At 53.7% G+C, this 24,092-nt stretch overlaps 1 protein-coding gene across 1 annotated transcript in view; it reads right to left on the reverse strand.

Moving 5' to 3' along the window:
* LOC133361671 (calmodulin-regulated spectrin-associated protein 1-like) overlaps positions 1-24,092 on the reverse strand; it is a gene marked incomplete at its 3' end in the record, with an annotated part of 44,837 nt that overhangs the window by 12,279 nt on the left and 8,466 nt on the right. Inside the window, exons 3-4 of the mRNA XM_061580655.1 lie at positions 1,160-1,330; positions 5-114 (exon numbers count right to left, since the gene is read on the reverse strand). Coding sequence (XP_061436639.1) covers positions 5-114; positions 1,160-1,322 — 273 coding nt within the window. The remainder of the gene's footprint in view (positions 1-4; positions 115-1,159; positions 1,331-24,092) is intronic.

Below are 24,092 nucleotides of genomic sequence, written 5' to 3' on the forward strand. Positions count from 1 at the left end.
ACACCTGAGAGTAGAGCTCCCCGGTGAGCAGCAGGCGCGTCACGGGAGGCTTGATGTGCTCCTGCTCGTACTGGTCCGTGTAGAAGGGGTCACGCAAGTGCTCCGGCACATGGTCTGCGGAGAACGGGGGGGGGGGGGGGGGGGGGGAGACGGTTGCTCGCGGCGACGGGTACCGTGGCGGCGATGGTGTCGCCGTGGTAACCACGGCCGTGGTGACCGGAGCGTCGACGTGGTGCGGTTGATAATTGTTTTTTTGACCCTTCTATCTGGCAACAAAACTGACGCTTTTTTTACGAGGAGTCATGTTTGCATAGACCACAATACCTGCAGTCATAATGCAAACAAAAACATTTTAAACATAACTCTGCTAATGATATGCACTGTCCTTGAAGTCGATTGGTCCACACCCGAGACAGCTTTCCTTAGAGCCTAGTCTCACATGGTGTTGAAACAGATGACGCCAAAAGGCGCACAACTCAAAGGCAACGCACCATCAGAGTATGAGAGCTCGGGGTAAGCATTTACACCATTGGAACCTCATTTGTCAGTAAAAAATATGATAATTGTTTTTTTACCCTTTTATCTGGCAACAAAACTGACACATTTTTTACGAGGAGTCATGTTTGCATAGACCACAATACCTGCAGCCATAATGCAAACAAAAAAACATAACTCTGATAATGTATGTGCACTGTCCTTGAAGTTGATTGGTCCACACACGAGACAGCTTTCCCTAGAGCCTAGTCTCACATGGTGTTGGACCAGATGACACAAATAAAACACAACTCTGATAATATATGCACTGTCCTTGAAGTTGATTGGTCCACACCCGAGACAGCTTTCCCTAGAGCCTAGTCTCACATGGTGTTGGACCAGATGACACAAATAAAACACAACTCTGATAATATATGCACTGTCCTTCAAGTTGATTGGTCCACACCCGAGACCGCTTTCCCTAGAGCCTAGTCTCACATGGTGTTGCACCAGATGACGCCAAAAGGCGCATGGTGCGGTTGCTCGCGGCGACGGGCGCGTGCGACGGGTACCGCCGCGGCGACGACATCGTCGCCGCGGCAACTACGGCCGTGGCGACCGGAGCGTCGACGTGGTGCGGTTGCTAACGGCGACGGCCGTTGCCGCCGGCGATGCCCCGGCTCACCAGCGCCGTACGCCTTGCCGAGGAGCCAGGCGAGGCTGGCGGCTGTCTTGGCCCGGTTGGCATCGTAGCGTTCGGGGGGCACGACGGCCGGGCCCCCCTCCCCTGCGCCCCCCGCCGGCGGCCCCCCACCCCAGCCGTTGTCTTGCGCCAGCGACTCCGACATGGCCCCCCCTGGAAAGGGTCGAGAGGCAGGCCCGGGGGATGTCAAGATACAGCGATATCTCACTCCTCGTAACGGCGGCGATCGGTTCCGCGAATAGGCCGTCAAGCGATTTGGGTCGTCAAGCGAGCGTGGGGGAGAGCGCGTTGAAGGCTCGATTTCACGATGACGTTTAAACAACGGGATGTTGTTCCCGATAGGGTGTTTGCCCCTTTTTTCTGGCAACAAAACGGACACCATTCAGACTCTGTCGCCTCGACGGACCTGGTTTTCACCTGAGGATGGCTGCTTGCGTTGTGGCCATCAGTGTAGTGCCTTGACAGAGCTCCAATGTGTTCGCTTACTGACCATTCTTGCCCTGCTATCGATGGGCTGTTGTAGGCACAGCAAATATTAATTTTGGAGCTTTCGTGACTGCAAGAATTATTCTTTGGTTCTTTCGGTAAAGTCACGTATGAAGATAAATAATAAATTAAATAATAGCATACGACGTTTCGATTGCAACACAAGCAATCATCATCAGGTATAATGAAATAGCGACATAGAATCTAACCAGAAAACCACAGATTTTGTCTCGCTATTTCATTATACCTGATGATGATTGCTTGTGTTGCAATCGAAACGTCGTATGCTATTATTTAATTTATTATTTTATCTCTATACGTCACTTTACCGAAAGAACCAAAGAATAATTCCTGCAGTCACGAAAGCTCCAAAATTAATATTTGCTGTGCCTACAACAGCCCATCGATAGCAGGGCAAGAATGGTCAGTAAGCGAACACATTGGAGCTCTGTCAAGGCACTACACTACAAACACATTCCTGCGGAGGGAGCTGGTAGGAACGTTGGGTTGCTCGGTCAATGGCCTGCAGGGTCAACGACGGCGTGGTGTATTCCGCAAATATGGACGACTGTGAGGGCGGGCACAAGCCGGCGTGAGTAGGTTAAGCGTTGAGTTTTATAAGGGCACCACGGGGTGACCAGCCCCTCCCCACCCAGCCCCTCCCCACCCTCCCCACCCAGCCCCTCCCCACCCTCCCCTCCCCACCCAGCCCCAGCCCTACCCTCCCCACCCAGCCCCTCCCCACCCTCCCCTCTCCACCCAGCCCCACACCTCCCGTTTTTGGATGCACGACGGACGGACGGACACAATAATCCCCTGTGGGCTGGTGTAACCAGGAGGTTCCTACCAGTATAAACTACACAATACGCTACCAAACACTACAGCAACAGCAACAGGAGCAGCAGCAGCATCATCAGCAGCAGCAGGAGCAGCAGTAGCAGCAGGAGCAGCATCATCAGCATCATCATCAGCAGCAGCAGGAGCAGCAACAGCAGGAGCAACAACAGCAACAGCAGCAACAACAGCAGCAGGAGCAGCAGTAGCAGTGGTAGCAGCAGTAGCAGCAGCAGCGGCAACAGCAGCAGGAGCAGCAGCAGTAGCAGCAGCATCATCAGCAGCAACAGCAGCATCATCATCAGCATCATCATCAGCAGCAGCAACAGCAGCAGGAGCAGCAGTAGCAGTGGTAGCAGCAGTAGCAGCAGCAGCAGCGGCAACAGCAGCAGGAGTAGTAGAAGCAGTAGCAGCAGCAGCAGGAGCAGCAGCAGGAGGAGCAGCATCATCATCATCATCAGCAGCAGCATCATCATCATCAGCAGCATCATCATCATCATCATCATCAGCAGCAGCAGCATCATCATCATCAGCAGCAGCAGCAGCAGCAGCAGCATCATCATCATCATCAGCAGCAGCAGCAGCATCATCATCATCAGCAGCAGCATCAGCAGCAGCAGCATCATCATCATCAGCAGCAGCATCAGCATCACAGCCGCACCCGTACGACGGCTTCTTTGTTGCGACAAATCAGAAGCGGCGACAGCATCACTGTCGAACTGGCGAGCGATGGCTGCTGCTGCTGCTGCTGCTGCGGAGGATGATGATGATGAGGATGATGATGATGCTTGCCGATCATTTCATCCTGCACATCGGGGCCTACGCTGGGATTCCCACCGCCGTCGAAAACAAAGATCGCCCCCCCGTATAGCCTTGACAGACTGTAGGGGCAAGTGCTGTTAGTAGCGAGCACTGCTTATGAAGGCTACCGGCACAATGGCACACGAGGGGGTGGGTGGCGAGCATCACAAAGACAAACATCCCCCGTATAGCCTACACAGACTGTAGGGGCAAGTGCTGTCAGTAGCGAGTAGCAGCAGCACCACTTACGAAGGCTACCGGCACTGTGGCACACGAGGGGGTGGGTGGGTGGGTGGCCAGCATCACAAAGACAAACATCCCCCGTATAGCCTTGACAGACTGTAGGGGCAAGTGCTGTCAGTAGCGAGCACTGCTTATGAAGGGTGGGCCAGCACCACAAAGATAAACATCCCCCATATAGCCTACACAGACTGTAGGGGCAAGTGCTGTTACTAGCGAGCACTGCTTATGAAGGCTACCGGCGCTGTGGCACACGAGGGGGTGGGTGGCCAGGACCACAAAGATAAACATCCCCCGTATAGCCTACACAGACTGTAGGGGCAAGTGCTGTTAGTAGCGAGCACTGCTTATGAAGGGTGGGCCAGCACCACAAAGATAAACATCCCCCGTATAGCCTACACAGACTGTAGGGGCAAGTGCTGTTAGTAGCGAGCACTGCTTATGAAGGGTGGGCCAGCACCACAAAGATAAACATCCCCCGTATAGCCTACACAGACTGTAGGGGCAAGTGCTGTTAGTAGCGAGCACTGCTTATGAAGGGTGGGCCAGCACCACAAAGATAAACATCCCCCGTATAGCCTACACAGACTGTAGGGGCAAGTGCTGTCAGTAGCGAGCACTGCTTATGAAGGCTACCGGCACAGTGGCACACGAGGGGGTGGGTGGCCAGCATCACAAAGACAAACATCCCCCGTATAGCCTTGACAGACTGTAGGGGCAAGTGCTGTTAGTAGCGAGCACTGCTTATGAAGGCTGGCACAATGGCACACGAGGGGGTGGGTGGCTAGCATCACAAAGACAAACATCCCCCGTATAGCCTACACAGACTGTAGGGGCAAGTGCTGTCAGTAGCGAGCTCTGCTTATGAAGGCTACCGGCACAGTGGCACACGAGGGGGTGGGTGGCCAGCACCACGCCCTACCGCCTTTGTCTCCCCAGTGGCGATGTTTACTACACACAGCACCAGATACTCATTTGAGGCTGAGTCGACCTAGGGTAGACCCAGGACCGGTTCGGTCAACCGTCACCGATGGTGTTAGTGGCCTTGAGTGGGAATGGAACGTGGGTCAGAGGTCGCAACCGGGTACCCGATACCCGTACCCTACCCGATACCCGTACCCTACCCGATACCCGTACCCTACCCGATACCCGTACCCTACACCCGTACCCTACCCGATACCCGTACCCGATACACGTACCCTACCCGATACACGTACCCTACCCGATACCCGTACCCTACTCGATACCCGTACCCTACCCGATACCCGTACCCTACCCGATACCCGTACCCTACTCGATACCCGTCCCCTACCCGATACCCGTACCCTACCCGATACCCGTACCCTACACCCGTACCCTACCCTACCCGATACCCTACCCGATACCCGTACCCTACCCGATACACGTACCCTACACCCGTACCCTACCCGATACCCGTACCCTACCCGATACCCGTACCCTACCCGCTACCCGTACCCCACCCCCCAACCCTACCCTACCCGATACCCTACCCGATACCCGTACCCTACCCGACACCCGTACCCTACCCGATACCCGTACCCTACACCCGTACCCTACCCGATACCCGTACCCTACCCGATACCCGGCTACCCGTACCCGGCCGGGTACGGGTACCCGTTAGCGACCCTGGTGCGGCCGGGTACGGGTACGGGTAGGCCGTGAGTCACTGGTGAGTCACCGTTTCATCTTCTTGGTTCTTTCGGTAAAGTCACGTGACTTTACCGAAAGAACCAAGAAGATGAATCCCTGCAGTCACGAAAGCTTTAAATCGAAGAGTCACCGTTTGTCACTCATTTCCCAACGTCTTGTCTCTTCTCACAATTCAAGTTCCTAGAATCAACCCACCCGCGCCTGTAACATGGCTTCATCCCAGAGGTCGCAATCGGGTACCCGATACCCGTACCCTACGGATGCCTCAGCCGTAGCAACGGAGGTCTAAGCCGTAGCAACGGATGTCTAAGCCGTAGCAACGGATGTCTCAGCCGTAGCAACGGATGCATCAGCCGTAGCAACAGATGCCTCAGCCGTAGCAACGGATGTCTAAGCCGTAGCAACGGATGTCTCAGCCGTAGCAACGGATGTCTAAGCCGTAGCAACGGATGTCTCAGCCGTAGCAACGGATGCATCAGCCGTAGCAACAGATGCCTCAGCCGTAGCAACGGATGTCTAAGCCGTAGCAACGGAGGTCTCAGCCGTAGCAACGGATGTCTAAGCCGTAGCAACGGATGTCTCAGCCGTAGCAACGGATGCATCAGCCGTAGCAACAGATGCCTCAGCCGTAGCAACGGATGTCTAAGCCGTAGCAACGGATGTCTCAGCCGTAGCAACGGATGCATCAGCCGTAGCAACAGATGCCTCAGCCGTAGCAACGGATGTCTCAGCCGTAGCAACGGATGCATCAGCCGTAGCAACAGATGCCTCAGCCGTAGCAACGGATGTCTAAGCCGTAGCAACGGATGTCTCAGCCGTAGCAACGGATACCTCAGCCGTAGCAACGGATGTCTCAGCCGTAGCAACGGATGTCTCAGCCGTGGCAACGGATGCCTCAGCCGTAGCAACGGATGCCTCAGCCGTAGCAACGGATGTCTCAGTCGTGGCAACGGATGTCTCAGCGGTAGCAACGGATGTCTAAGCCGTAGCAACGGATGTCTCAGCCGTGGCAACGGATGCCTCAGCCGTGGCAACGGATGTCTAAGCCGTAGCAACGGATGTCTCAGCCGTAGCAACGGATGCCTCAGCCGTAGCAACGGAGGTCTAAGCCGTAGCAACGGATGTCTCAGCCATGGCAACGGATGCCTCAGCCATAGCAACGGATGTCTCAGCCGTGGCAACGGATGCCTCAGCCGTAGCAACGGATGTCTCAGCCGTAGCAACGGATGCCTCAGCCGTAGCAACGGATGCCTCAGCCGTAGCAACGGATGTCTCAGCCGTAGCAACGGATGTCTCAGCCGTGGCAACGGATGTCTCAGCCGTAGCAACGGATACCTCAGCCGTAGCAACGGATGTCTCAGCCGTAGCAACGGATGTCTCAGCCGTGGCAACGGATGCCTCAGCCGTAGCAACGGATGCCTCAGCCGTAGCAACGGATGCCTCAGCCGTAGCAACGGATGTCTCAGCCGTAGCAACGGATGTCTCAGCCGTGGCAACGGATGTCTCAGCGGTAGCAACGGATGTCTAAGCCGTAGCAACGGATGCCTCAGCCGTAGCAACGGATGCCTAAGCCGTAGCAACGGATGTCTCAGCCGTAGCAACGGATGCCTCAGCCGTAGCAACGGAGGTCTAAGCCGTAGCAACGGATGTCTCAGCCATGGCAACGGATGCCTCAGCCATAGCAACGGATGTCTCAGCCGTGGCAACGGATGCCTCAGCCGTGGCAACGGATGTCTAAGCCGTAGCAACGGATGTCTCAGCCGTAGCAACGGATGTCTCAGCCGTAGCAACGGATGTCTCAGCCGTAGCAACGGATGTCTCAGCCATAGCAACGGATGTCTCAGCCGTGGCAACGGATGTCTCAGCCGTAGCAACGGATGTCTCAGCCGTAGCAACGGATACCTCAGCCGTAGCAACGGATGCCTCAGCCGTAGTAACGGATGCCTCAGCCGTAGCAACGGATGCCTCAGCCGTAGCAACGGATGTCTCAGCCGTAGTAACGGATGTCTCAGCCGTAGCAACGGATGCCTCAGCCGTAGCAACGGATGCCTCAGCCGTAGCACGGATGTCTAAGCCACGGCAACGGATGCCTCAGCCGTAGCAACGGATGTCTCAGCCATAGCAACGGATGTTTCAGCCGTAGCAACGGATGTCTCAGCCGTAGCAACGGATGTCTCAGCCATAGCAACGGATGCCTCAGCCGTAGCAACGGATGTCTCAGCCATAGCAACGGATGTTTCAGCCGTAGCAACGGATGTCTCAGCCGTAGCAACGGATGTCTCAGCCGTAGCAACGGATGCCTCAGCCGTAGCAACGGATGTCTAAGCCACGGCAACGGATGCCTCGGCCGTGGCAACGGATGCCTCAGCCGTAGCAACGGAGGTCTCAGCCGTAGTAACGGATGTCTCAGCCGTAGCAACGGATGCCTCAGCCGTAGCAACGGATGCCTCAGCCGTAGCAACGGATGCCTCAGCCGTAGCAACGGATGCCTCAGCCGTAGCAACGGATGTCTAAGCCGTAGCAACGGCTGCCTCAGCCATAGCAACGGATGTCTCAGCCATGGCAACGGATGTCTAAGCCGTAGCAACGGATGCCTCAGCCGTAGCAACGGATGCCTCAGCCGTGGCAACGAATGCCTCAGCCGTAGCAACGGATGTCTAAGCCGTAGCAACGGCTGCCTCAGCCATAGCAACGGATGTCTCAGCCATGGCAACGGATGTCTAAGCCGTAGCAACGGATGTCTCAGCCGTAACAACGGATGCCTCAGCCGTAGCACGGATGTCTCAGCCGTAGCAACGGATGCCTCAGCCGTAGCAACGGATGTCTCAGCCGTAGCAACGGATGTCTCAGCCGTAACAACGGATGTCTCAGCCGTAACAACGGATGTCTCAGCCGTAGCAACGGATGTCTCAGCCGTAGCAACGGATGCCTCAGCCGTAGCAACGGATGCCTCAACCGTAGCAACGGAGGTCTAAGCCGTAGCAACGGCTGCCTCAGCCATAGCAACGGATGTCTCAGCCATGGCAACGGATGTCTAAGCCGTAGCAACGGATGCCTCAGCCGTGGCAACAGATGTCTAAGCCGTAGCAACGGATGCCTCAGCCATAGCAACGGATGTCTCAGCCGTAGCAACGGATGCCTCAGCCGTAGCAACGGATGCCTCAGCCGTAGCAACGGATGCCTCAGCCGTAGCAACGGATGTCTCAGCCGTAGCAACGGATGTCTCGGCCGTAGCAACGGATGTCTCAGCCGTAGCAACGGATGCCTCAGCCGTAGCAACGGATGTCTCAGCCGTAGCAACGGATGCCTCAGCCGTAGCAACGGATGCCTCAGCCGCAGCAACGGATGCCTCAGCCGCGGCAACGGATGTAGCCATGGCAACGGATGCATCAGCCGTAGCAACGGATGCCTCAGCCGTAGCAACGGATGCCTCAGCCGTAGCAACGGATGTCTCAGCCGTAGCAGCGGAGGTCTAAGCCATAGCAATGGATGTCTCAGCCGTAGCAACGGATGCCTCAGCCGTAGCAACGGATGCCTCAGCCGTAGCAACGGATGCCTCAGCCGTAGCAACGGATGCCTCAGCCGTAGCAATGGATGCCTCAGCCGTAGCAACGGATGCCTCAGCCGTAGCAACGGATGCCTCGGCCGTAGCAACGGATGCCTCGGCCGTAGCAACGGATGCCTCGGCCGTAGCAACGGATGCCTCGGCCGTAGCAACGGATGCCTCAGCCGTAGCAACGGATGCCTCAGCCGTAGCAACGGATGACAAGGATTTACGTTTGCGACACATTCATCGTGAACACCACCGCAGATGCAGTCACCGCGACAACACGCCATGCTATCGTTCACCTCCCTGCCCTCTCGTGTGACGCGGAAGCAACGATTCACTCAAGTATTGAATTATTGACTGCAGGGCCCCCCACCCCCACCACTCTCCCCCCAACAACCCCCAAAGGAGATCTGTGAAGAGCTTGAGAGCTCTTCGGATTCATCGATCTAAATGAAAAACCAAGAAACATGCAGGGATTCATATTTAATTGGTTCGTTCGGTAAAGTCACGTAGAAGGGAAATAATAAAATAATAAAAATAAAACAATAAATTCTCACGACGTTTCGACTGCAACACAAGCAATCGTAATTGGGTGTGAAAACCACGGCAAGAAAATTTGAAGAAAAGAATAAGATTCCCATTTCGATTTAAAGCTTTCGTGACTGCAGGGATTCATCTTCTTGGTTCTTTCGGTAAAGTCGCGTAGAAGGGAAATAATAAAATAATAAAAATAAAACATCATAAAAATGACAGCATCAGACGGCTGCTTGCGTTGTGGCCGAAACGTCGTGAGAATTATTTAATGTTTTATTTTTATTATTTTATTATTTCCTTCCTACGTGATGACTTTACCGAAAGAACCAAAAAGATGAATCCCATTGTTATGCCGAAGGTGGATATACCTCGGAGGACATCTGTCAAGAAGAGCTTCACGGATCATCAGATTCCCCACGGGCTAAATGACAACTCCCATTTTCTTGGTTCTTTCGGTAAAGTCATCACGTAGAAGGGAAATAATAAAATAATAAAAATTAAACATAATAAAATACAATTCTCACGACGTTTCGGTCACAACGCAAGCAGCCGTCCTCAGGTGAAGAACAGGGCTGACGAAAAGACAGCGTCTGAATGAACACCATCAAGCTTGGCAGCGTATATTTAAGCTGGGTCGGAGGAGGAAGGGCGCCTTGCATTGTGGCCGAAACGTCGTGAGAATTGTATTATTTTATTATGTTTTATTTTTATTATTTTATTATTTCCCTTCTACGTGACGACTTTACCCAAAGAACCAAGAAGATGAATCCCTGCTGCAGTCACGAAAGCTTTAAATCGAAAAACAATATTATTTTATTATTTAATACGACAATATTATTTTATTACATTATTTTATTGTATTATTATATTATTTTATTATGTTTAATTTGTATTATTTCATTATTTCCCTTCTACGTGATGACTTTACCGAAAGAACCAAGAAGATGAATCCCTGCAGTCACGAAAGCTTTAAATCGAAATGTAATTATTTATTATGTTTTATTTTTATCATTTCATTATTTCCCTTCTACGTGACGACTTTACCGAAAGAACCAAGAAGATGATGAGCTTCATAGCTTTTCAGATTCCTCACGGTCTAAAGGAAGATTCACATTGTTATTCTGGGAGGCGGACAAACACGCTTGGAGCAACGATGCGGAGTGACGGTGCTGAAAGTATAAATAAAGATTCCGATTCTGAAAATCTATTAAAATTATTAAAAATTTACATTAAAAAATGACCAGGTAAGGCCCCACTGGGTTATGATGTATAGCTCCACTTCAGGAATGACCTAGCGGCCACAAATGATAGCAGCTAAACCAAGCGACGGCTTTACAATCGCGTCGTGATGTCAAGCAGCGGCCAAACACTGTGAAATGTGGGAAGGAGAAAGTGGAGGACCCGGAAAAAAATCCATGCCACCACGGGGAGGTAGATAACATCTCCTAGCCACCGTGATGATGATGAGAGAGAGACACGCAGACTCCAAATATACAGCAGCAGCAGGCATCATCAGGGTCGGGATCGTACCCACGACCTCCTGTAGACCAGGCGAGGTAGTTAACATCTCCTAGCCACCGTGATGATGATGAAAGAGAGAGACACGCAAACTCCAAATATACAGCAGCAGCAGAAGGCATCGTCAGGTTTGGGATCGAACCTACGACCTCCTGTACATCAGGCGAGGTAGTTAACATCTCCTAGCCACCGTGATGTTGATGAGAGAGAGACACGCAGACTCCAAATATACAGCAGCAGCAGAAGGCATCGTCAGGGTCGGGATCGAACCCACGACCTCCTGTAGACCAGGCAAGGTAGTTAACATCTCCTAGCCACCGTGATGATGATGAGAGAGAGACACGCAGACTCCAAATATACAGCATCAGCAGGCATCGTCAGGGTCGGGATCGAAACCACGACCTCCTGTAGACCAGGCGAGGTAGTTAACATCTCCTAGCCACCGTGATGATGATGAGAGAGACACGCAAACTCCAAATATACAGCAGCAGCGGCAGGCATCGTCAGGGTCGGGATCGAACCCACGACCTCCTGTATACCAGGCGAGGGAGTTAACATCTCACCACCGTGATGATGATGAAAGAAAGAGACACGCAGACTCCAAATATACAGCAGCAGCAGGCATCATCAGGGTCGGGATCGAACCCACGACCTCCTGTAGACCAGGCAAGGTAGTTAACATCTCCTAGCCACCGTGATGATGATGAGAGAGAGACACGCAGACTCCAAATATACAGCATCAGCAGGCATCGTCAGGGTCGGGATCGAAACCACGACCTCCTGTAGACCAGGCGAGGTAGTTAACATCTCCTAGCCACCGTGATGATGATGAGAGAGAGAGACACGCAAACTCCAAATATACAGCAGCAGCAGGCGTCCGCGTCTGAACTGAACCCACGACCTCCTGTATACCAGGCGAGGGAGTTAACATCTCGCCAGCATGCAGCCCCCGCCCCCCCACCTCTGTCGTGCGCCAGCTGTGCCTCTCTGGCCCGTGGGCCCCCCCCGTGCGAGGCCGCAACCCGCCTGGACACCCCCCCATGAGCTACTTGCAGCACCAGAGGTCGCAACCGGGTACCCGATACTCGTACCCTACCCGACACCCGGCTAGCCGTACCCAGCCGGGTACGTGTAGCCGTTTGCGACCCTGGTGCGGCCGGGTACGGGTAGGCCGTGAGTCACTGGTGAGTCACCGATTTGTCACTCATTTCGGGTAGGGTACGGGTAGGGTACGGGTAGGGTACGGGTACGGGTAAGGAACGGGTAGCCGTACCCGGCCGGGTACGGGTACCCGTTTGCGACCCTGGTGCGGCCGGGTACGGGTAAAGAATCAAAAACGCGTTTGCGACCTCTGTGCAGCACCCTGCTTTGAATTCACAGAATCCGAAGGCGGCGAAACAAAAAAAACAACACAGATTCAAACAACACAGACTGTGGCCCAGGGTTGGGTCAATCTGGGGCTAAAAAAAAAAATCTAAACCCCGAGGCGTCGGTTTACCCTGCCGCGAATATTGAAGCGGGTTTAGGTCCTCAGTTGTCGGGGGGGGGGGGGGGGGGTGTGGGGGGGGAGCAGATGGGGACAAATGTAAATCAGCCACGCGGGCAGCCCCCGTGGGAATCCGTGGCATCGAGGGCACCGCCGCCACCGACTCCCTTTCGAGGAGCGGCGACGGCTGGGATGGCTAGAAAGGCTGTCGGACACCACCCCACTGCAAACACAACCTCCATCGCCACCACAACCACCGCCACTCCTACCAACACCACCACCACCATCCTCACCACCACAACATCACTACCACCACCTCCACTACCACCAATACAATCATCATCCCCAACACCACCACCACCATCCTCACCATCACCACCACAACCTACATCACTACCACCACCTCTACTACCACCAATACCACCACCATACCCAACACCGCCACCCGCCACCATCCTCACCACCACAACCAACACCACCATTGCCACCACAACCACCGCCACTCCTACCAACACCACCACCATCCTCACCATCACCACCACAACATCACTACCACCACCTCCACTACCACCAATACAATCATCATCCCCAACACCACCACCACCATCCTCACCATCACCACCACAACCTGCATCACTACCACCACCTCTACTACCACCAATACCACCACCATCCCCAACACCAACACAACCACCGCCACTCCTACCAACACCACCACCACCACCACAACATCTCTACCACCACCTCCACTACCACCACCATCCTCACCATCACCACCACAACGTCACTACCACCACCTCCATCACCCCATCACCATCCCCACAAACACCATCACCGCAACTGTAACCTCCATCACCACCAACACAACCGCAAACTACATCACCACCACAACCACCGCCACTCCCACCAACATCACCACAACCACCGCCACTCCCACCAACACCACCACCACCATCCTCACCATCACCACCACAACATCACTACCACCACCTCCACTACCACCACCATCCCCAACACCACCAGAACCAACACCAACATCACCACAACCACCGCCACTCCCACCAACACCACCACCACCATCCTCACCATCACCACCACAACATCACTACCACCACCTCCACTACCACCAATACCACCACCATCCCCAACACCACCACAACCACAACCACCGTCACTGCCACCACCACCACCATTCTCACCATCACCACCACAACCTACATCACTACCACCACTTCCACTCCCACCAACACCACCACCACCATCCTCCTCACCATCACCACCACAACATCACTACCACCACCTCCACTACAACCAATACCACCACCACAACCAACACCTCCATCACCCCATCACCATTACCACCACCACCGCAACCTCCATCGCCACCACAACCACCGCCACTGCCACCATCACCACCACCACCATCCTCACCATCACCACCACAACCTGCATCACTACCACCACCTCCACTACCACCAATATCCCCAACACCACCACAACCACCACCACAACATCACTACCATCACTACCACCACTACCACCACCATCCTCACCATCACCACCACAACCTGCATCACTACCACCACCTCCACTACCACCAATATCCCCAACACCACCACAACCACCACCACAACATCACTACCATCACTACCACCACTACCACCACCATCCTCACCATCACCACCACAACCTGCATCACTACCACCACCTCCACTACCACCAATATCCCCAACACCACCACAACCACCACCACAACATCACTACCATCACTACCACCACTACCACCACCATCCTCACCATCACCACCACAACCTGCATCACTACCACCACCTCCACTACCACCAATTCCACCACCATCTGCGGCCGGGTACGGGTAGCCGGGTATCGGGTAGGGCAGGGGTCGGGAAACTTTTTGACTGGGAGAGCCATAAAAGCCAAATATTTCAAATATATTGCATTGAGAGCCATATAGTATTTTTAACGTTTAATAAATTAAATATGTCTTACTTTTAATGCGACTTCTGTGGTGCTGCATAGTTTTGCTGATGGCCTTGTGTAGTCTGGTTCGTACGTGGTGAGGTTGAGCTTCGTGCAGGCGTGACCCGTGAAATGTATCTTCAAAACGAATTTCTGTTAACTTTAAAACGACACGGTATTATTAAGCAATATCACAAGTATTTTAAAATCAGTTCCAAACGGATTTTTTCATTTTATTTTTTTCAATTCAAAATTGTCTGGGAGCCATATGCCGTCACCGGAAGAGCCATATATGGCTCGCGAGCCATAGGTTCCCGACTGCTGGGGTAGAGTATGGGTACCGGGTACCCGGTTGTGACCTCTGCACCAGAGGCACCCACGAACCGAACCCACTGCCGTTGCTCTGTGACCCCAGCGTGCCCCTCCTGCCCCCCCCACCCCCCGTCCTCAACTGCGTCATTGTGAAAATAAAAAAAACACGTACCGTCATCTTCTCGGTTCTTTCGGTAAAGTCACCACGTAGAATGGAAATAATAAATAATAAAAATAAAACACAATAAAATACAATTCTCACGACGTTTCGGCCACAACGCAAGCAGCCGTCCTCAGGTGGAGAACAGGTCTGTCGGAAAGACAGCGTCTGAATGACACACCCCAGGCTTGGAGCGTCTATTTAAGCTTAGAGTCCGCGGCATCTCTTCAGAAAGGTGAGAGACTCGATTAGCTGAGCCTTCTTATCCCGGAGTTTGTTGAAGGATCTTAAAGTTTTGTGGAATCCCTCCCCGTAGTGGCGGTTACATTTCGATTTAAAGCTTTCGTGACTGCAGGGATTCATCTTCTTGGTTCTTTCGGTAAAGTCACGTAGATGGGAAATAATAAAATAATAAAAATAAAACATAATATAATAATTCTCACGACGTTTCGGCCACAACGCAAGCAGCCGTCCTCAGGTGAAAGCGCTCTTCCCCTTCCAACCCAGCTTAAATATACGCTGCCAAGCCTGGTGGTGTTTCATTCAGACGCTGTCTCCCCGACAGACCTGGTCTTCACCTGAGGACGGCTGCTTGCGTTGTGGCCGAAACGTCGTGAGAATTATTTTATGTTTCATTTTTATTCTTTTATTACTTCCATTCTACGTGACTTTACCGAAAGAACCAAGAAGATCGCACGCCTCGCCAAAGAGAAGTAGCTCCAGCCATCGCATCTCCTTGATTCTTTCGGTAAAGTCACGTAAGAATGGAAATAATAAAATGTCAGTCGTTCACGGGGTTGCTTTGCACCGTGCGCTCAATCACTGCCCTCTGGGCGTTTGAAGTGGGGACTTCGAACGTTATCTCGATGGCTCACGCATTTATAATCTGCACTGGAAACTCAAAACACTCGCATCGTTGCGGTCGCAGGCGACGCCGCCGTTGCCAGGCTATAAACTATTGATCGTAGGCACCCACACAGACCCACACTCATCTTTCTGGTTCTTTCGGTAAAGTCATCACGTAGAAGGGAAATAATAAAATAATAATAAAACATAATAAAATAATTCTCACGACGTTTCGGCCACAACGCAAGCAGCCGTCGTCAGGTGAAGAACAGGTCTGTCGGGATGACAGCGTCAAATGTTGTCATCCCGACAGACCTGTTCTTCACCTGAGGACATGTTTTTCACCTGAGGACGGCTGCTTACGTTGTGGCCGAAACGTCGTGAGAATTATTTTGTTATATTTTTATTATTTTATTATTTCCCTTCTACGTGACTTTACCGAAAGAACCTTGAAGATGAATCCCTGCAGTCACGAAAGCTTTCAATCGAAATAGACCCATACTCATTGACCCCCATGCACACAGAGTCCCATACTCATACTCACAGAGACCCATACTCATTCTTCTTCTTTGGTTCTTTCGGTAAAGTGACGTATAAAGATAAAATAATAAATTAAGTAATAGCATACGACGTTTCGATTGCAACACAAGCAATCATCATCAGGTATAAATGAAATAGCAACAAAAAATCTAACCATAAAACTATAGACAGACATATAAGCAGACAGATATCACCAAGATACACAGAGAGAGAGTAACACAGGTACAGAGAGAGAGAGATCGTCTTTGTGGGGTGGCCTTAAATATTTAATATTTACTCTCTCTCTGTGTATCTTGGTGATATCTGTCTGCTTATATGTCTGTCTATAGTTTCCTGGTTAGATTCTATGTCGCTATTTCATTTATACCTGATGCTGATTGCTTGTGTTGCAATCGAAACGTCGTATGCTCGTATTAAATTTTTTTTTTTTTTTAGACGTCACTTTACCGAAAGAACCAAAGAATAATTCATGCAGTCACGAAAGCTCCAAAATTAAGATTGAACCCATACTCATACTAAAGCTTTACTTTTTATTTTACCATGTCAGGGCCCACTGAGCTATCTATATCGAGTGCTTTGCTTGATTAGCGACCTCGCGATCACAAATGAGAGCTCGAAGAAGCGGGCTTATCGTCGTCAAGTGGAACTTTTAAGCGGCAGCCAAATATTCGAATCGCGCGATGTTGATTCGAAACGTTAAGGGGCAAAGCCGGAGGACCCGGAGGAAAACCCACGCGACCACGGGGAGAGACACGCAAACTCGAAATATACAGCAGGCGCCTGGGTCGGGATCGAACCAACGACCTCCTGCGCACCAGGCGAGGTAGTCAACATCTCCGAGCCACCGTGATGATGATGAGAGAGAGACACGCAGACTCGAAAGATCCCAGCAGGCATCATCAGGGTCGGGATCGAACCCACGACCTCCTGTACACCAGGCGAGGAAGTTAACATCTCATAGCCACCGTGATGATGATGAGAGAGAAACACGCAGACTCCAAATATACAGCAGGCATCATCAGGGTCGGGATCGAACCCACGGCCTCAAGCGTACCAGGCGAGGTAGTCAACATCTCCTATCCACCGTGATGATGATGAGAGAGAGAGACAGACCTCCTGTAGACCAGGCGAGGTAGTCAACATCTCCTAGCCACCGTGATGATGATGAGAGCGACAGACCTCCTATAGACCAGGCGAGGTAGTCAACATCTCCTAGCCACCGTGATGATGATGAGAGCGACAGACCTCCTATAGACCAGGCGAGGTAGTCAACATCTCCTAGCCACCGTGATGATGATGAGAGAGAGAGACAGACCTCCTGTAGACCAGGCGAGGTAGTCAACATCTCCTAGCCACCGTGATGATGATGAGAGAGAGAGACAGACCTCCTGTAGACCAGGCGAGGTAGTCAACATCTCCTAGCCACAGCCGCGGTGCCTTGATCTGCTAATATCAAGTACATAATTGAGGAGGGACCTTACGAATACATTACCCGGGGCCTTCTCTCCCACTGCTGAAATCACGACTCTCCCAGCCCCCACACATTGTTACTCACAGAAGGTACAGCGAGAGAGAGAATGCGTTGTGCCATCGACTCTCATACCCCATCGATATCACATTAGGGCCAAGCCCCCATTAGCTCGTGGCAGCAGCGACTGAGATTTCATCGCGAGTTGTGTGCCATGAGCGGTGATGGGCCTGGCAAGAACGGTGAGGTGCACGGCATCTTAAAACACAACGCATGTGCACATCGCACACAGTCACCGCACTCACAGTCACCGCACAGTCACCACACAGTCACCGCACTCACAGTCACCGCACTCACAGTCACCGCACAGTCACCACACAGTCACCGCACTCACAGTCACCGCACTCACAGTCACCGCACTCACAGTCACCGCACTCACAGTCACCGCACTCACAGTCACCGCACTCACAGTCACCGCACTCGCAGTCACCGCACTCGCAGTCACCGCACTCACAGTCACCGCACTCACAGTCACCGCACTCACAGTCATCACACTCACAGTCACCGCACTCACAGTCACCACACTCACAGTCACCGCACTCGCAGTCATCGCACTCACAGTCACCGCACTCACAGTCATCACACTCACAGTCATCACACTCACAGTCACCGCACTCACAGTCACCACACTCACAGTCACCACACTCACAGTCACCACACTCACAGTCATCACACTCACAGTCACCGCACTCGCAGTCATCACACTCACAGTCACCGCACTCACAGTCATCACACTCACAGTCATCACACTCACAGTCACCGCACTCACAGTCACCACACTCACAGTCACCGCACTCACAGTCACCGCACTCACAGTCACCGCACTCACAGTCATCACACTCACAGTCACCGCACTCACAGTCACCGCACTCGCAGTCACCGCACTCACAGTCATCACACTCACAGTCACCGCACTCGCAGTCACCGCACTCGCAGTCACCGCACTCACAGTCACCGCACTCACAGTCATCACACTCGCAGTCACCGCACTCACAGTCACCGCACTCACAGTCACCGCACTCACAGTCACCGCACTCGCAGTCACCGCACTCGCAGTCACCGCACTCACAGTCACCGCACTCGCAGTCACCGCACTCACAGTCACCGCACTCACAGTCACCGCACTCACAGTCACCGCACTCACAGTCACCGCACACACAGTCACCGCACTCACAGTCACCACACTCACAGTCACCGCACACACAGTCACCGCACTCACAGTCACCACACTCACAGTCACCGCACTCACAGTCACCACACTCACAGTCACCGCACTCACAGTCACCACACTCACAGTCACCGCACACACAGTCACCGCACACACAGTCATCGCACTCACAGTCACCGCACTCGCAGTCACCGCACTCGCAGTCACCGCACTCACAGTCACCACACTCACAGTCACCGCACTCACAGTCACCGCACTCACAGTCACCACACTCACAGTCACCACACTCACAGTCACCGCACTCACAGTCACCACACTCACAGTCACCGCACTCACAGTCACCACACTCACAGTCACCGCACTCACAGTCACCACACTCACAGTCACCGCACTCACAGTCACCACACTCACAGTCACCGCACACACAGTCACCGCACACACAGTCATCGCACTCACAGTCACCGCACTCGCAGTCACCGCACTCACAGTCACCACACTCACAGTCATCGCACTCGCAGTCATCACACTCACAGTCACCGCACTCACAGTCACCTCACTCACAGTCACCACACTCACAGTCATCGCACTCGCAGTCACCGCACTCGCAGTCACCGCACTCACAGTCACCTCACTCACAGTCACCGCACTCACAGTCACCGCACTCGCAGTCACCGCACTCACAGTCACCGCACTCACAGTCACCGCACACACAGTCACCGCACTCACAGTCACCGCACTCACAGTCACCGCACTCACAGTCACCGCACTCGCAGTCACCGCACACACAGTCACCGCACTCACAGTCACCGCACTCACAGTCACCGCACACACAGTCACCGCACACACAGTCACCGCACTCACAGTCACCGCACACACAGTCACCGCACACACAGTCACCGCACTCACAGTCACCGCACTCACAGTCACCGCACACACAGTCACCGCACACACAGTCACCGCACTCACAGTCACCGCACACACAGTCACCGCACCTCACAGTCACCGCACTCACAGTCACCGCACACACCAGTCACCGCACTCACAGTCACCGCACTCACAGTCACCGCACACACAGTCACCGCACTCGCAGTCACCGCACTCACAGTCACCGCACTCACAGTCCCCGCACTCGCAGTCACCGCACTCACAGTCACCGCACACACAGTCACCGCACACACAGTCACCGCACTCACAGTCACCGCACACACAGTCACCGCACACACAGTCACCGCACTCACAGTCACCGCACTCACAGTCACCGCACTCACAGTCACCACACTCACAGTCATCACACTCACAGTCACCACACTCACAGTCACCGCACTCACAGTCACCACACTCGCAGTCACCGCACTCACAGTCACCGCACTCGCAGTCACCGCACTACACAGTCACCGCACTCGCAGTCACCGCACTCACAGTCACCACACTCGCAGTCACCGCACTCACAGTCACCGCACTCACAGTCACCACACTCACAGTCACCGCACTCACAGTCACCGCACTCACAGTCACCGCACTCGCAGTCACCGCACTCACAGTCACCGCACTCACAGTCACCGCACTCACAGTCACCGCACTCACAGTCACCACACTCACAGTCACCGCACTCACAGTCCACCGCACTCGCAGTCACCGCACTCGCAGTTACCGCACTCACAGTCACCGCACTCACAGTCACCGCACTCACAGTCACCGCACTCACAGTCACCGCACTCACAGTAACCACACTCACAGTCACCGCACTCGCAGTCACCGCACTCACAGTCACCGCACTCACAGTCACCACACTCGCAGTTATCACACTCACAGTCACCACACTCACAGTCACCGCACTCGCAGTTATCACACTCACAGTCACCACACTCACAGTCACCACACTCGCAGTTATCACACTCACAGTCACCGCACTCACAGTCACCGCACTCGCAGTTATCACACTCACAGTCACCGCACTCACAGTCACCACACTCGCAGTTATCACACTCACAGTCACCGCACTCACAGTCACCGCACTCGCAGTTATCACACTCACAGTCACCGCACTCGCAGTCACCGCACTCACAGTCACCGCACTCACAGTCACCGCACTCACAGTCACCGCACTCGCATTCACCGCACTCACAGTCACCACACTCACAGTCACCGCACTCGCAGTCACCGCACTCACAGTCATCACACTCGCAGTCACCGCACTCACAGTCACCACACTCGCAGTCACCGCACTCACAGTCACCGCACTCGCAGTCACCGCACTCGCAGTCACCGCACTCGCAGTCACCGCACTCACAGTCACCACACTCGCAGTCACCACACTCACAGTCACCACACTCGCAGTCACCGCACTCACAGTCACCGCACTCGCAGTCACCGCACTCACAGTCACCACACTCGCAGTCACCGCACTCACAGTCACCGCACTCGCAGTCATCACACTCGCAGTCACCGCACTCACAGTCACCGCACTCGCAGTCACCGCACTCACAGTCACCACACTCGCAGTCACCGCACTCGCAGTCACCGCACTCACAGTCATCACACTCGCAGTCACCGCACTCACAGTCACCGCACTCACAGTCACCACACACACAGTCACCGCACTCGCAGTCATCACACTCACAGTCCATCACACTCACAGTCATCACACTCACAGTCACCACACTCACAGTCACCGCACTCACAGTCACCGCACTCACAGTCACCGCACACACAGTCACCGCACTCACAGTCACCGCACTCACAGTCACCGCACACACAGTCACCGCACTCACAGTCACCGCACTCACAGTCACCTCACTCACAGTCACCACACTCACAGTCACCGCACTCACAGTCACCACACTCACAGTCACCGCACTCACAGTCACCGCACTCACAGTCACCTCACTCACAGTCACCGCACTCACAGTCACCGCACTCACAGTCACCACACTCACAGTCACCGCACTCACAGTCACCGCACTCACAGTCACCACACTCACAGTCACCGCACTCACAGTCACCGCACTCACAGTCACCACACTCACAGTCACCACACTCACAGTCACACACTCACAGTCACGCACTCACAGTCACCACACTCACAGTCACCGCACTCACAGTCACCGCACTCACAGTCACCACACTCACAGTCACCACACTCACAGTCACCACACACAGTCACCGCACTCACAGTCACCGCACTCACAGTCACCGCACTCACAGTCACCACACTCACAGTCACCGCACTCACAGTCACCGCACTCACAGTCACCGCACTCACAGTCACCGCACTCACAGTCACCACACACACAGTCACCGCACTCACAGTCACCGCACTCACAGTCACCGCACTCACAGTCACCACACACACAGTCACCGCACTCACAGTCACCGCACTCACAGTCACCGCACACACAGTCACCGCACTCACAGTCACCGCACTCACAGTCACCGCACTCACAGTCACCGCACTCACAGTCATCACACTCACAGTCATCACACTCACAGTCACCGCACTCACAGTCACCGCACTCACAGTCACCGCACTCACAGTCACCGCACTCACAGTCACCACACTCACAGTCATCACACTCACAGTCACCACACTCACAGTCATCACACTCACAGTCACCACACTCACAGTCACCACACTCACAGTCATCACACTCACAGTCACCACACTCACAGTCACCACACTCACAGTCACCGCACTCGCAGTCACCGCACACACAGTCACCACACTCACAGTCACCACACTCACAGTCATCACACTCACAGTCACCACACTCACAGTCATCACACTCACAGTCATCACACTCACAGTCACCACACTCACAGTCACCGCACTCACAGTCATCACACTCACAGTCACCACACTCACAGTCATCACACTCACAGTCACCACACTCACAGTCACCACACTCACAGTCATCGCACTCACAGTCACCACACTCACAGTCACCGCACTCACAGTCACCACACTCACAGTCATCACACTCACAGTCACCACACTCACAGTCATCACACTCACAGTCATCACACTCACAGTCACCGCACTCACAGTCACCGCACTCACAGTCATCACACTCACAGTCACCGCACTCACAGTCACCGCACTCACAGTCACCGCACTCACAGTCACCGCACTCACAGTCACCGCACTCACAGTCACCACACTCACAGTCACCACACTCACAGTCATCACACTCACAGTCATCACACTCACAGTCACCACACTCACAGTCACCACACTCACAGTCATCGCACTCACAGTCATCACACTCACAGTCACCACACTCACAGTCACCTCACTCACAGTCACCGCACTCACAGTCATCACACTCACAGTCATCACACTCACAGTCATCACACTCACAGTCATCACACTCACAGTCATCACACTCACAGTCACCGCACTCACAGTCATCGCACTCACAGTCACCGCACTCACAGTCATCGCACTCACAGTCATCGCACTCACAGTCACCGCACTCACAGTCACCGCACTCACAGTCATCACACTCACAGTCACCGCACTCACAGTCACCGCACTCACAGTCACCACACTCACAGTCATCACACTCACAGTCACCGCACTCACAGTCATCACACTCACAGTCATCACACTCACAGTCACCGCACTCACAGTCATCACACTCACAGTCATCGCACTCACAGTCACCGCACTCACAGTCACCGCACTCACAGTCACCACACTCACAGTCACCGCACTCACAGTCACCGCACTCACAGTCACCACACTCACAGTCACCACACTCACAGTCACCGCACTCACAGTCACCACACTCACAGTCATCACACTCGCAGTCACCACACTCACAGTCACCGCACTCACAGTCACCGCACTCACAGTCACCGCACTCACAGTCACCGCACTCACAGTCACCACACTCACAGTCACCACACTCACAGTCACCGCACTCACAGTCACCTCACTCACAGTCACCACACTCAACAGTCACCACACTCACAGTCACACACTCACAGTCACCGCACTCACAGTCACCGCACTCACAGTCACCGCACTCACAGTCACCACACTCACAGTCATCACACTCACAGTCACCACACTCACAGTCACCACACTCACAGTCACACACTCACAGTCACCGCACTCACAGTCACCACACTCACAGTCATCACACTCACAGTCACCGCACTCACAGTCACCACACTCACAGTCACCGCACTCACAGTCACCACACTCACAGTCACCGCACTCACAGTCACCACACTCACAGTCATCACACTCACAGTCATCA

Source organism: Lethenteron reissneri, unplaced genomic scaffold (assembly GCF_015708825.2).
Source record: "Lethenteron reissneri isolate LAM-NWPU_2019-01 unplaced genomic scaffold, ASM1570882v1 scaffold_1197, whole genome shotgun sequence".
NCBI classification, from domain to species: Eukaryota; Metazoa; Chordata; class Hyperoartia; order Petromyzontiformes; family Petromyzontidae; genus Lethenteron; species Lethenteron reissneri.